General features: G+C 34.5%; 1 protein-coding gene across 7 annotated transcripts in view; it reads left to right on the top strand.

Moving 5' to 3' along the window:
- PSD3 (pleckstrin and Sec7 domain containing 3) overlaps positions 1-12,437 on the top strand; it is a 789,820-nt gene that overhangs the window by 560,640 nt on the left and 216,743 nt on the right. For all 7 annotated transcript variants that reach the window (XM_047855372.1, XM_047855373.1, XM_047855375.1 and 4 more), the window contains one exon: positions 1,256-1,299. In XM_047855372.1, the coding sequence (XP_047711328.1) occupies positions 1,256-1,299 (44 nt within the window). The remainder of the gene's footprint in view (positions 1-1,255; positions 1,300-12,437) is intronic.

Here is a 12,437-nt window from a genome sequence, read left to right as displayed (position 1 = left end):
CAGTAGTTAATTAAACTGACTGTTGTAGCTACTAGACAGAACTCCCACAGAGTCTGTGAATACTGGCTAAGGGTATGTGTGTTAAATCTTAAGTAATATAAAACCTGTAACCTAAATATATTTGTACTGAATCTGCTGAATTGAATAGGTTCAAGTCCTTCTTTGAAGAAAAATGTTCTGACATCATTCTAATGTTATCCTGCACATATCCTTTTCTTCAGTATAATTTGTTGTGGTGGCTTAGATATCTATTTGTGTTTTCTTTACAACATCTTACTCAAAATTAAGGAAATAGAGATGTGGAGTAGCATTTTCTTGGGTAGTTATCATGGTGGAACAACTTGATTACAAGGACCTTATACATAATGCCAGAGCTTGGAGAATCAGAGGTGATCAGGCCAAATGTCATTATTATTACCCAGGCTCTAAGGAAGTTTTCTGTCTTTCCTCTCCACCACCTCACACCAATGTAATACTAACTGTAAAGCACAATTATGAAGTTAGACTGCTTAAAACTGCTTAAGTCATTGGTATAAAAACTCTGAAATTATTCTAAGATGGTTTTCCATAATCTGGCTTTAGTCCTCCTCAAATGTATCTTGCTCGTTAAATTTTTATGAAAACAGTTTTACTTATTACATCAATGAAAAAGGTATGCACACTTTAGTATCTAAACTAGTGAAACTACAAGACCATATTTTGAATAAGAAGAATAGAGTACATGGTCTAATTTTAATTATATCCTAATATTTACTAAAATGTCATACAGTGTTGTATGTCTTATTTATAAAAGCCATTTTTTACTTTGTGAAAAATCTGTTTTCACAAAATACTGCTTACCCTATGCTCGTTTGCCTCACCTTGTGTATTCCTCATCTTTGTAGAGCCAGCAGGGTGGCCAACAAAGGGCTTGGGAGTTGCTTGCTGCTCACTCAAGCCTTTTGGCTTTGGTCATTTGCTGGATTAAAAATATGGAACAGGGGGCGCCTGGGTGGCGCAGTCGGTTAAGCGTCCGACTTCAGCCAGGTCACGGTCTCGCAGTCCGGGAGTTCGAGCCCCGCGTCAGGCTCTGGGCTGATGGCTCAGAGCCTGGGGCCAGTTTCCGATTCTGTGTCTCCCTCTCTCTCTGCCCCTCCCCCGTTCATGCTCTGTCTCTCTCTGTCCCAAAAATAAATTACCGTTGAAAAAAAAAATTTTAAAAAAAATATGGAACAGTACGAAAAGAATAATTCCGTCTTATTTTCTCTCTTTACAGGCTCTGTACAACTCAATTAAGAATGAGAAGCTTGAATGGGCAGTGTAAGTATGCTGGATGTCAGCATTTTAATAAATGAACTGCTTATTCTTTTTACTGTCTTTCCTTACACTTTAGATGTGATCCTAGAGGATAAAATATGCATGTCCAGTTTTCATTTTACACCAGTGTCTAACGTACTTTGTATAAAACCTGAGTAAACTCTGAGTATCCCATGTCTTTTTCTTGGTACCCAACATGCGCCTATTTTGCATTTAGTCTAGTTGCTATGCCTAGAGACAGTTATCTTCTTAATATATCCTTCTAAGAAAGAAAATCTGATAAAATCACATATATTCCACAATACAATACAAATGATTTTGGTACAATCTATTTGTTTTAATCCCTTCATTCCTATCATCAATCCCATTTCCAATCACACTAATAATACCAAGATATTGATAAACTTGAGAAATGATGGATTAAATAAATCTACATTATTTTTGTAACTGCAGAATTTCCAAGAGTTTATACAATGCAAGTCTCCAAGAGGAATGAAATTTGCAATGTTTTCTGAACCTTTTTGACAGTATAATGTAGTGTTTCAAGATACATACTTTGGGAAATAAAATTATAGATAAATTGCACCTAATTTAGGTGTAGATCAATATTGGTAGATCAATAATACCATAACTCTTCTGACTTTTCACTCATCAATGCAACAGTTAGGAATTTAACTTAAAAAACTTTTCTACTAAATTTTTAATTGTTGTCCAGAAATTAGGTCAAAATATGTTTTTTAATTAGAACTACATATGAAGTTTATTTTTTATTTTACCGATATTCAGTATTCATACCTATTTTTCTACCATTTGGCCTAGCATAGCAATCTGCAATGACCTTAGGTTTATAGAATCGTAACTTAGGGATAAATCTTATTGTTTCATCTGTACACTGGATAAAAGTAGTTTAGCAATTGATTACATATGTCTCACATATAATAAGCTAGAATGAATGAAAAAGTGCTACTTAAACTGCACTAATTGTAAGGTTATATGGTACTATTTGAAATTAGGGATTCAAAGTTTGATTTGAGACTAATATTTGCAAGTATATGTGATGGCATATGTTTCTCTATTTATATATGTCATGAGACTCAAAGACATTGTGTCATTTCAAGGAAAATTCATTAAGATAATAAGAATTCATGGCCTGTGTTTCAAAGTGATCATTTTTGGATATATCTCTCATGAATGAAAGTGGGTTTCCTAGAAAAATTTCATAAATTATATGCTTAGTATCTTGCTGAAATATTAAAGGCGTATCTGAACCGATGCAGAATATCTCCTCTACAGAAAATTAATAAAAATGAAATGTAAGTATGTTCATCCAGGGGAGAAATATTTGAAGATTCTTTTATAAGTTATTTTAAAAAACAAATAAATGTAGTCCTGAGGATCTGTTTTGTAAATCTAAATTTTTTATATATGGAAATTGTTATAGTATGTTTTTATTTATATTTATGTATAGTGACAATTTGGTGCAAGAAAAAAAAATTTTTTAATTCCATTGTACTTAACTTTGTTTCTCAAGGTGACTTCCTGTGGAAAGTATACTGTTGCATCCAGAAGATACTACAGTTAACATGTAGTATTGTGTTAGTTTCAGGTGTACAATATAGTGATTCAACAATTCGGTACATTACTCAGTGCTTATCATGATAAGTGTACTCCTTAATCCACATCACCTGTTTCACCCACCTCCCCACCTACCTCCCCTCTGGTAACCATCAGTTTGTTCTGTATAGTTCAGAGTCTGTTTTTTGGTTTATCTCTTCATTCTTTGTTCATTTGTTTTATTTCTAAATTCCACATATGGCTAAAGCATATGGTATTTAACTTTCTCTGATCCAGCTTATTTCACTCAGCATTATACCCTCTAGATCCATTCATGTCATTGCAAGTGGAAGACTTCATTCATTTTTATGGCTGAATAATATATATACCACATCTTCTTTATTCATCTATCAGTGGACACTTGGGCTGCGTCCATAATTTGACTATTGTAAATAATGCTGCAATAAATAAAGGGCCACATATATCTTTTTGATTTAGTGTTTTTGTATTCTTTGGGTAAATACCCAGTAGTGGAACCTCCATACTGTTTTCCACAGTGGCTGTACCAGTTAACATTTCTCCAACAATGCATGTGGTTTCTTTTTCTCCACAGCCTCCTCAAAACTTGTTTTTTATTTTTTTGATCAAACTTGAATATTTCATTTTAGCCATTCTGACAGGTGTGAGGTGATATCTTATTGTGATTTTGATTTGCATTTCCCTGATGATAAGAAAGAATCTTATCTCAGACCCTATCCATGGGCAGGCATGGGAATGAACCTAAGACCTGGACTCTTCTTGGCCCCCTTGTCAAAAGAGCATTGTGTTCTGGAGCCCAGGTTCCAGAATTAGAGAGATTTGGGTTTGAATTCCAGCTCTTCCATGTACTATCTGGGTCACTAGTCATATTAACCTTAGGCCTCAGTTTCTTCTTTTGTCTGATGAGTGATTATTGAACTTCATATAACCCTTAGGATGACACTGTGAAATGTTCTAAAACACTAAACATAAAGCAAATTATCCCTCGAATGGTAACTAATATTGTATCTTTTAAAGCTGTAATTTTTATTTTTCACTTACCTTTTTGTCTCTCTCTTGTTCATATGCTTTCATATCCACATGTATTCTTTACCACCCACAGTAGTATATCATATAATTAATGTTCTTCACCTATAAAGTGAAAAGATTGGATGAAATGATCAGAGCTTTCCTTTCCAGTTTTAATATTATGTGAATCTTCAAATTTTACTATTTATCCTTGTTTCTCAAGGTGACTTCCTGTTACTGCTAGATACTGCTGTATCTAGAAGATAAAAAAACAAAAAGGGTTTATTGGGTCAGTGTGATGTACTCTTTGAATTCTACAGGAGATAAAGAACCATCTTATCCCCATCTTCTGAATAATTGAGTCCTGTTTTGATCATGAAGTACCTTTTAACAGCTACTAAAACTAATGTTTTTTTAGAACACACTTTAGAAAACCCTGCTGTATATCAATTTATGTGATTCTTCAGATCAAGAACTAAAGTATACACATAAGTATGTGCATGTATATAATTATATAGAACCACTGTGCTCACCCAGTTCTCCTGGTATCTCTCCAATCACACTTTCTCTCATTTTTTTCCTATTATCTATTAATGTTGGTACCTTACATGGATCAGCACTTAGAATTGTCTTCTTTCACTAAGTCCTTTTTTCAGCAATCTTATGTTCATTTTTAAAACTTCACCTTCCATGTCTGTAAAAATTTTTTCCAAGTATTTATACAGATCTGACCTCTTTCCCAAGTTTCAATTCAACATTTTCACTTTCCTGCAGGACATTTCCATTCTACTTAACCCTTTTCATCTGTCTCTGAACTTTGTCATATATTCTCCATTTCTATTAACAACACCAGTATTTCCTTACTTGCCTAGGTTTTGGCCTCTACATTAGCTTTGACTCTTTCCATGCTACCTCTTTCACTACTGCGGAAATGGTTCCGTACAGCACCTTTCTTCTCCATTCCTGCTGCTGCAGTCTGAATCAGGCATTCATACTTTTTCATCCTAACATGTACATCCATCACAAGCCTCTTTTTGCTCCTTTTACTTTACTGAAGCACTCCTCTGCTCTAAAACTTCATTTAGCCTCTTCACATTCTGCCAGTAATCTTTTTTCTCTCCAGTATTTGTCTTTATACAGCCTACATTTCAACTGTTACCACCATGTACAGATCCTTGTACTTGTCCCATGGCTCCCTGCCTTTTTGCTGATGTTCATGAAGTAACCTCTGCTTAGAATCTACATCTGTACCAATCTTTTATGTACAAAGCCTGACATTCTTTATAGCTCAGCTCATAACCAGAAATAATCTTAGCCCTTAAACATCCATTTTACTTTATCTGATGATATCATCAGTTTCTACTACCCATTGTAGTTATTTGTAGGAATGTTCCATTAGAATGTAACCTCTTTAAGGAAATGATACATGTCTGGATTTGTCCATTTATATCCTCCTTTGTTGAACATACTGCTTATAGGTAATGAAGTTCACATAAAAGGCTATATAGAAACAGCAATAAAAACAGTGCAAGGAACTGCATTTCCTAAAAGATCAGCCTACAACTGTGTAGTTTAGACAATGGTTAATAAGAAAGATGATGCCGCTACAAAATTTATAGGACAGTGTTTACTTACATGGGAGGCATCTTAATGTTGATTTTAGAGGCTTAGAAGAAATCAAATTATACCATCATGGAATGCTATAACTGGAGAGACCTAAAGAGGTTTTAGACCTTTGGCTTTCTAACTGGATTTCATGGAGCCCTAGCATTAGGAGCCTCCCTAGGAGATGTAAGGGAAAAGAGGGATGATAACAGGAACCCACTTCTAGTTTCCAGAAGCGTCATGCCTATTTTAAATGACCAAAGCAGCCCCACCTGTATTTTTTATTAATATATATTTGAAATCCTGGTTAATATTATTTAGATGTATCTGTACTTAAAATTTTAAGTACCACTCCAGTCCAACATTCTCATTTTGTACATGAGGAAAATAAAGTCAAGAAGCATTCACTAAGGGATCCAAAGTTACACACTGTAGTGACAAAGCCAGGATTTGTTAAAATGTTTCATATGTTGCTGTGTAGGAAATGGCTATCTCAAAAGGGTAGTTTTATTGTGACTCCAGAGTGTTTTTCTTTTAACATAGACTGATTTAAATGAGCCACCTTTAGCTTATGAATGTAATTTATTGCCCTGCATTTAAGTTTTCTTCATCATTTTCTCTTTTGTTATCATTCTCCCTGATTTTTTTTTTGCTAACATTATAGTCCTCCAGGAAGAAAAATTATAATTCCCTTATATTACTTACTTTTTAAATTTACCTTGTATTCTAAAGAAAAGAGTGCTTCTTTGTCTTATTTTTAAATACTTTTTATCTTGAGGTAAAATTATTTTATTTCCATTAAAAGAAAAGATAAATCACAGTAATTCATTTTACAATGAGTTATTCTGTTAAATAACTTTAGTATCTGGAAGCCCTAGTGATTTTATACAAATGAAGGTGTTAATCAGGATGGTGTGTCCTAATAGTAATGTAGACAAGGGAAAACTTTCATACTTAAATTATTTTGGATCAAGACATTTATATCATACTTTGATCTAAGAAGTTCAAAAGTAATTCCCTTTTAATTTTTTAAAATTATTTTTGAGTAATCTAAAAATCATTTTTAAAATTTTAATTCCAGTATAGTTGACATGTAGTGTTATATTAGTTTCAGGTATGTGATACAGTGATTCAACAGTTCTATATCTTACTCAGTGCTCATCAAGATAAGTGTACTCTTAATCCCCTTCATTTATTTCACCCATCCCCTTAGCTACATTCCCTCTGGTAAACATTTGTTTGTTCTCTATAGTTAAGTGTCTGTTGGTTTGTCTCTCTTTTTTTTTTCCTTTGTTTATTTGTTTCATTTCTTATGTTCTACATATGAGTGAGATCATAGGATTTGTGTTTCTCTGACTTATTTCACTTAGCATTATACTCTCTAGATACATCTTGTTTCAAATAGCAAAATTTCTTTCTTTTTTATGGCTGAATAATATTCTATTTTGTATACATGCCATGTCTTTATCCATTCATCTTTCGGTGGATACTTGGGCTGCTTCCATAATTTGGCTATTGTAAATAATGCTCCAATAAACATAGGGATACACATATTTCTTTGAATTGGTGTTTTTGTATTTTAGGGGTAAATACCCAGTAGTGCAATTATTGGATTATAAGGTAGTTCTATTTTTAATTTTTTGAGGAACCTCAGTACTGTTTTCCACAATAGCTATACTGGTCTGCATTCCCACCAACAGTGCATGAGGGTTCTTTTTCTCTGTATCCTCATCATTTGTTTCTTGTGTTTTTGATTTTAGCCATCTGACAAGTATGAGGTGATATTGTGGTTTTGATTTGCATCTCCCTGATGATGAGTGATATTGAGCATCTTTTCATGTGTCTGTGGGCCCTCTGAATGTCTTGTTTGGATAAATGTCTATTCACCTTTCTGTGCATTTTTTAATTAGATTATTGGATTTTTGAGGTTGAGTTTTATAAATTCTTTGTATATTTTGGATTCTAACCCTTTATTGGAAAGGTCATTTGCAAATATCTTGCCCATTCAGTAGGTTGTCACTTAGTTTTCTTGGTTGTTTCTTTTGCTCTGCAGAAGATTTTTATTTTGATGTAGTCCCAATGGTTTATTTTTGCTTTTGTTTCTCTTGCCTCAGGAGACATATCAGACAGATGTTACTACAGCCAATGTCAGAGAAATTACTGCCTGTGCTCTCTTCTAGGATTTGTTATGGAGTCACATCTCATATTAGGTTCTTAATCTATTTTGAGTTTATTTTTCTATATGGTGTAAGAAAGTGGTCCACTTTCATTCTTTTACATGTTGCTGTCCAGTGTTCCCAACATCATTTGTTGAAGAGCCTGTCTTTCCCATCACGCATTCTTTCCTGTTTTGTCAAAGATTAATTGATCATATAATTGTGGGTTTATTTCTTGGCTGTTTAGTCTGTTATATTGATCTGTGTTTCGATGTTGGTGTCAGTACCATACTATTTTGATTACTACAATTTTGTAACATAACATGAAGTCAGAGATTGTGATGCCTCCAGTTTTGTTTTTGTTTTTCAAGGTTGCTTTTGCTCTCTAGAGTCTTTTGTAGTTCCGTACAGATTTTAGGAATTGTTCTAGTTCTGTGAAAATTGCTGGTGGTATTTTGATAGGGATTGCTTTAATGTGTAGATTGCTTTGGGTAGTATAGATATTTTTTTTTAATTTTTTTTTCAACGTTTATTTATTTTTGGGACAGAGAGAGACAGAGCATGAACGGGGGAGGGGCAGAGAGAGAGGGAGACACAGAATCGGAAACAGGCTCCAGGCTCCAAGCCATCAGCCCAGAGCCTGATGCGGGGCTCGAACTCCCCGACCGCGAGATCGTGACCTGGCTGAAGTCGGACGCTTAACCGACTGCGCCACCCAGGCGCCCCGGGTAGTATAGATATTTTAACCTTATTCGTTCTTTCAATCTGTGAGCATGGAATGTCTTTTCATTTCTTTGTATCCTCTTCAATTTCTTTTATCAGTGTTTTATAGTTTTTAGAATACAGGTCTTTCTCCTCTTTGGTTAGGGTTATTCCTAGGTATCTTATTATTTTTGGCTCAATTGTAAATGGGATTGATTCATTAATTTCTCTTTCTGCTACTTCATTTTTGGTGCACAGAAATGCAACAGGCTTCTGTACATTGTGTATCCTGCAAATTTATTGAATTAGAATATAAATTCTGTAAATTTTTGGTGTAGTCTTTGGGGTTTTCTATCTGGGTATGATGTTATCTACAGATAGCAAAAGTTTGACTTCTTTCTTACCAATTTTGATGCTTTTTACTTCTTTTTGTTGCCTGATTGCTGTGGTTAGGACTTTTCAGTAAGTTAAATAAAAACAGTGAGAGTGTACACCCTTGTCTTTGTCCTGACCTTAGGAGAAATGCTGTCAGTTTTTCCCCACTGAGGATGATGTTGGCTGTAGGTTTTTCATATAATGCCTTAATGATGTTGTGTTATGTTGCCTCTAACCCTAATTTGTTTAGGGTTTTTATCACGAATTGATATACTTTGCCAAATGCTTTATCTGTAGATGTTGAAAGGTTCTTATTCTTTTTCTTATGATGTGATATGTTACATTCATTTGCCAATATTTAACCACCTTTCATACCAGGATTAAATCCCACTTGACAATGGTAAATGATATTTTTTTTATGTATTGTCGTTGGATGCAGTTTGCCAGTATTTGTTGAGGACTTATTCATGTATGTTCTTCAGGGATATCAGCCTGTAGTTCACTTTTTTTGTTGTGTTTTTATCTGGTTTTGGTATTAGTTACTAAATGCTACCCTCATAGAATGAATATGGAAGTTTTCCTCCTTTCATGTTTGGTAGAATTCACCAGTGAAGCCATCTGATCCTGGACTTTTATTTATTGGGAGTTTTTTGATTACTGGTTTTAATTACATTGCTGGTAATAGATCTGTTAAAATTTTCTATGTATTCCTGCTTTAGTTCTGGTAGGTAGTATGTTTCTAGGAATGTATCCATTTCTTCTAGTTTGTCCAATGTGTTGACATATAGTTTTTCATAATACTCTCTTACAATTGTTTGTATTTCTTTGGTTTTGGTTGTTATTTCTCCTCTTTCCTTTCTTATTTTGTTTATTTGAGTCCTCACTCTTTTTCTCTCTCTTTTTTGTATGACTTTGGATAGATTTTTATCAATTCTTTGATCTTTCCAAAGAATCAGCTCATGGTTTCAGTGATCTGTTCTATTGTTTTTTGTTTTGTTTTGTTTTGTTTTGTTTTTTTAGTTTCTGTATCATTTATTTATCCTCCAATATTTATTATTTCCTTCCTTCTGCTTCTTTGGGGTTTACCTTGTTCTTTTTCTGGCTCCTTTAGGTGTAAGGTTAGGTTGCGTATTTGAGATTTTTCTTGCTTTTTGATATAGGACTGTATTCTTATGAACTTCCCTCTTAGGACTGCTTTTGCTGCATCCCAAAGATTTTGTACCATTATGTTTTGTATTTTCATTTTTCTCCGTATAATTTTTATTTCTTCTTTGATTTCTTGGTTGATCCATTCATTGTTTAATAGCATGTTATTTAATCTCCATGTATCTGTGCTTTCCAGATTTTTTTCTTGTGGCTGATTTCTAGTGTCATAGCATTGTGATCATAAAAGATGATTCATATGACTTCTATTTTTTTTAATTTCTTGAAATGTGTTGTGTTGTTTTCTGGCTTAATATGTGGTCCATCTCAAGAATGTTCCATGAATCCTTGAAAAGAATGTGTACAGAATGGAATGTTCTGAATATATCTGTTAAATTCATCTGGTCCAGTGTGTCATTCAAAGCCACTGTTGCTTTATTGATTTTCTGTTTCTATGATCTGTCCATTGATGTAAGTGGGGTCCTAAACTCCCCTAATATTATATCAATTTTGATTTTTTCCTTTTTGTTTGTTATTCACTATCTTATGTTTATAGGTGCTTTCATGATGGGTGCATAAATGTTTACAATTGTTATATCTTCTTGTTGGATTGTTCCCCTTATAGTTATGTAGTATCTTTCCTCATCTCTTGTTACAGTTTTTGTTTTAAAGTCTGTTTTGTCCTATATAAGTATTGCTACACCAGCTTTCTTTTGACACCCATTTGCATGGTAAATGTTTCTCCATCCCTTCACTTTCAGTCTGCAGGTGTCTTTAGGTCTGAAATGAGTCTCTTGTAGGCAGCATATAAATAGGGTCAGGTATTTTTATCCATTCCACCACCCTTTATCTTTTGATTGGAGTGGTTAGTCCATTTACATTCAGAGTAATTCTTGATATGTATTTATTGCCATTTTGTTACTTGATTTATGGTTGCCTTCTGCTTCTCTGACCTTTCTTCTCTGGCTCTCTTTTATGATTTTCTGGCTTTAATGTGATGTACTTGGATTTCTTTATTTTTATTTTTTGCGTATCTCTTAATGGTTTTTGATTTGTGGTTAACATGCGGTTTGTATACAATATCTGCATATAGCAGTCTATATTAAGCTGACGATCACTTAAGTTTGAATCCATTCTTTACTGCCTCCACCATGTTTACATATATAGTGTCATACTCTACATCCTTTTGAGTTCCTTGACTGACTTTTACAGATATCCTCATTTTTACTGCTTTTGCACTCTCTACTTTTCTCTTACTTATGATCTTTCCTTTCCAATCACAGAGTCCTCTTTACCATTTCCTGTAGGACTGGTTTAGTGGTCATGAACTCTTTCACCTTTTGTTTGTCTGGGAAACTTTTTGTTTCTCCCTCTATTCTGAATGACAGCCTAGCTGGAAAGAGTATTCCTGGCTACAGATTTACCCTTTGACTATATCATGCCACTCCCTTATGCTCTGCCAAATTTTTGCTGAAAAACCTGCTCATAGCCTTATGGGGTTTCCCTTTTCTGTAACTGTTTTCTTTTATCTTGTTACTTTTAAAATTCTCTCTTTATTGCTACTTTTTGCCCTTTTATTACTATGTGTCTTGGAGTGGACCTCCTTGGGTTGATTTTGTTGAGGGATCTCTGTTCCTCCTGGATCTTGATATGTTTCCTTCCCTAGATTAAGGAAGTTTCCAGCTATTATTCCATGAAATAAATTTTCTGCCCCCTTATCTATCTCTTCTTCTTCTGGGATCCATATAATGAGAATGTTATTACACCTGATGAAGTCAGAGTTCCCTAAATCTCTTCTCATTTTGCATAGTTTTTTTCTCTCATTTGTTCAGCATGATAACTTTCCATTACTCTGTTCTCCAAGTTGCTAATTCATTCCTCTGATTTGTCTAGCCTTTTTATTCCATCTAATGTTTTTTTTTAATTCCATTTGCTGTGTTCATCTCTAATGTTTTCTTTTTTTCCATCTCTTTTATAAGGGTCTCACTGATGTCCTCCACTCTTTTCAAGCCCAATGAGTTTATGATCATTAAATTCTCTATTCAGCATATTACTTAAATCCATTTTGCTTAGGTCTCTTGCTGTAGTTTTGTCTTCTTCTTTCATTTGGGACATATGCCTCTGTCTCCTCATTTTGCCCAACTCTGTTTGTTTCTGTGTGTTAGGAAAGTCAGCTACATCTCCTGCTCTTAGAGGTAATGGCCTTGTGAAGAAGAAGGCCTGTATGCCCTGATATGCAGCAACCCTGTTCAACAGAACCTGACACTTCAGAAGTGTCTCCTATGTGTTTTGTGCATAATGCTCTTATGTCTTGCCTGCTTTTTCCTTCAGTCCAGTCATCTGCAATGGCTATCTTTGACTGTTGTGGAAAGTGTTTGATCCCTCTCTGGCTGCCTTAGCCTTGAGTTGAGTCAGACCAAGCATTTCTCAGAGATGCAGTAGCACCAAACTGCAGTGCACTTTCCTTGTGTTGTCTAATGAGAAGGTTTCATTAGTAGGTGGGGCCTGAAACCAGACCACCTATCTATTTGCAACCCACTGCCAGGGCTGCTGTCTGAC

This window comes from Prionailurus viverrinus, chromosome B1 (genome assembly GCF_022837055.1).
Source record: "Prionailurus viverrinus isolate Anna chromosome B1, UM_Priviv_1.0, whole genome shotgun sequence".
Lineage (NCBI taxonomy): Eukaryota > Metazoa > Chordata > Mammalia > Carnivora > Felidae > Prionailurus > Prionailurus viverrinus.
This window is presented reverse-complemented; position numbering and strand designations above follow the sequence as displayed.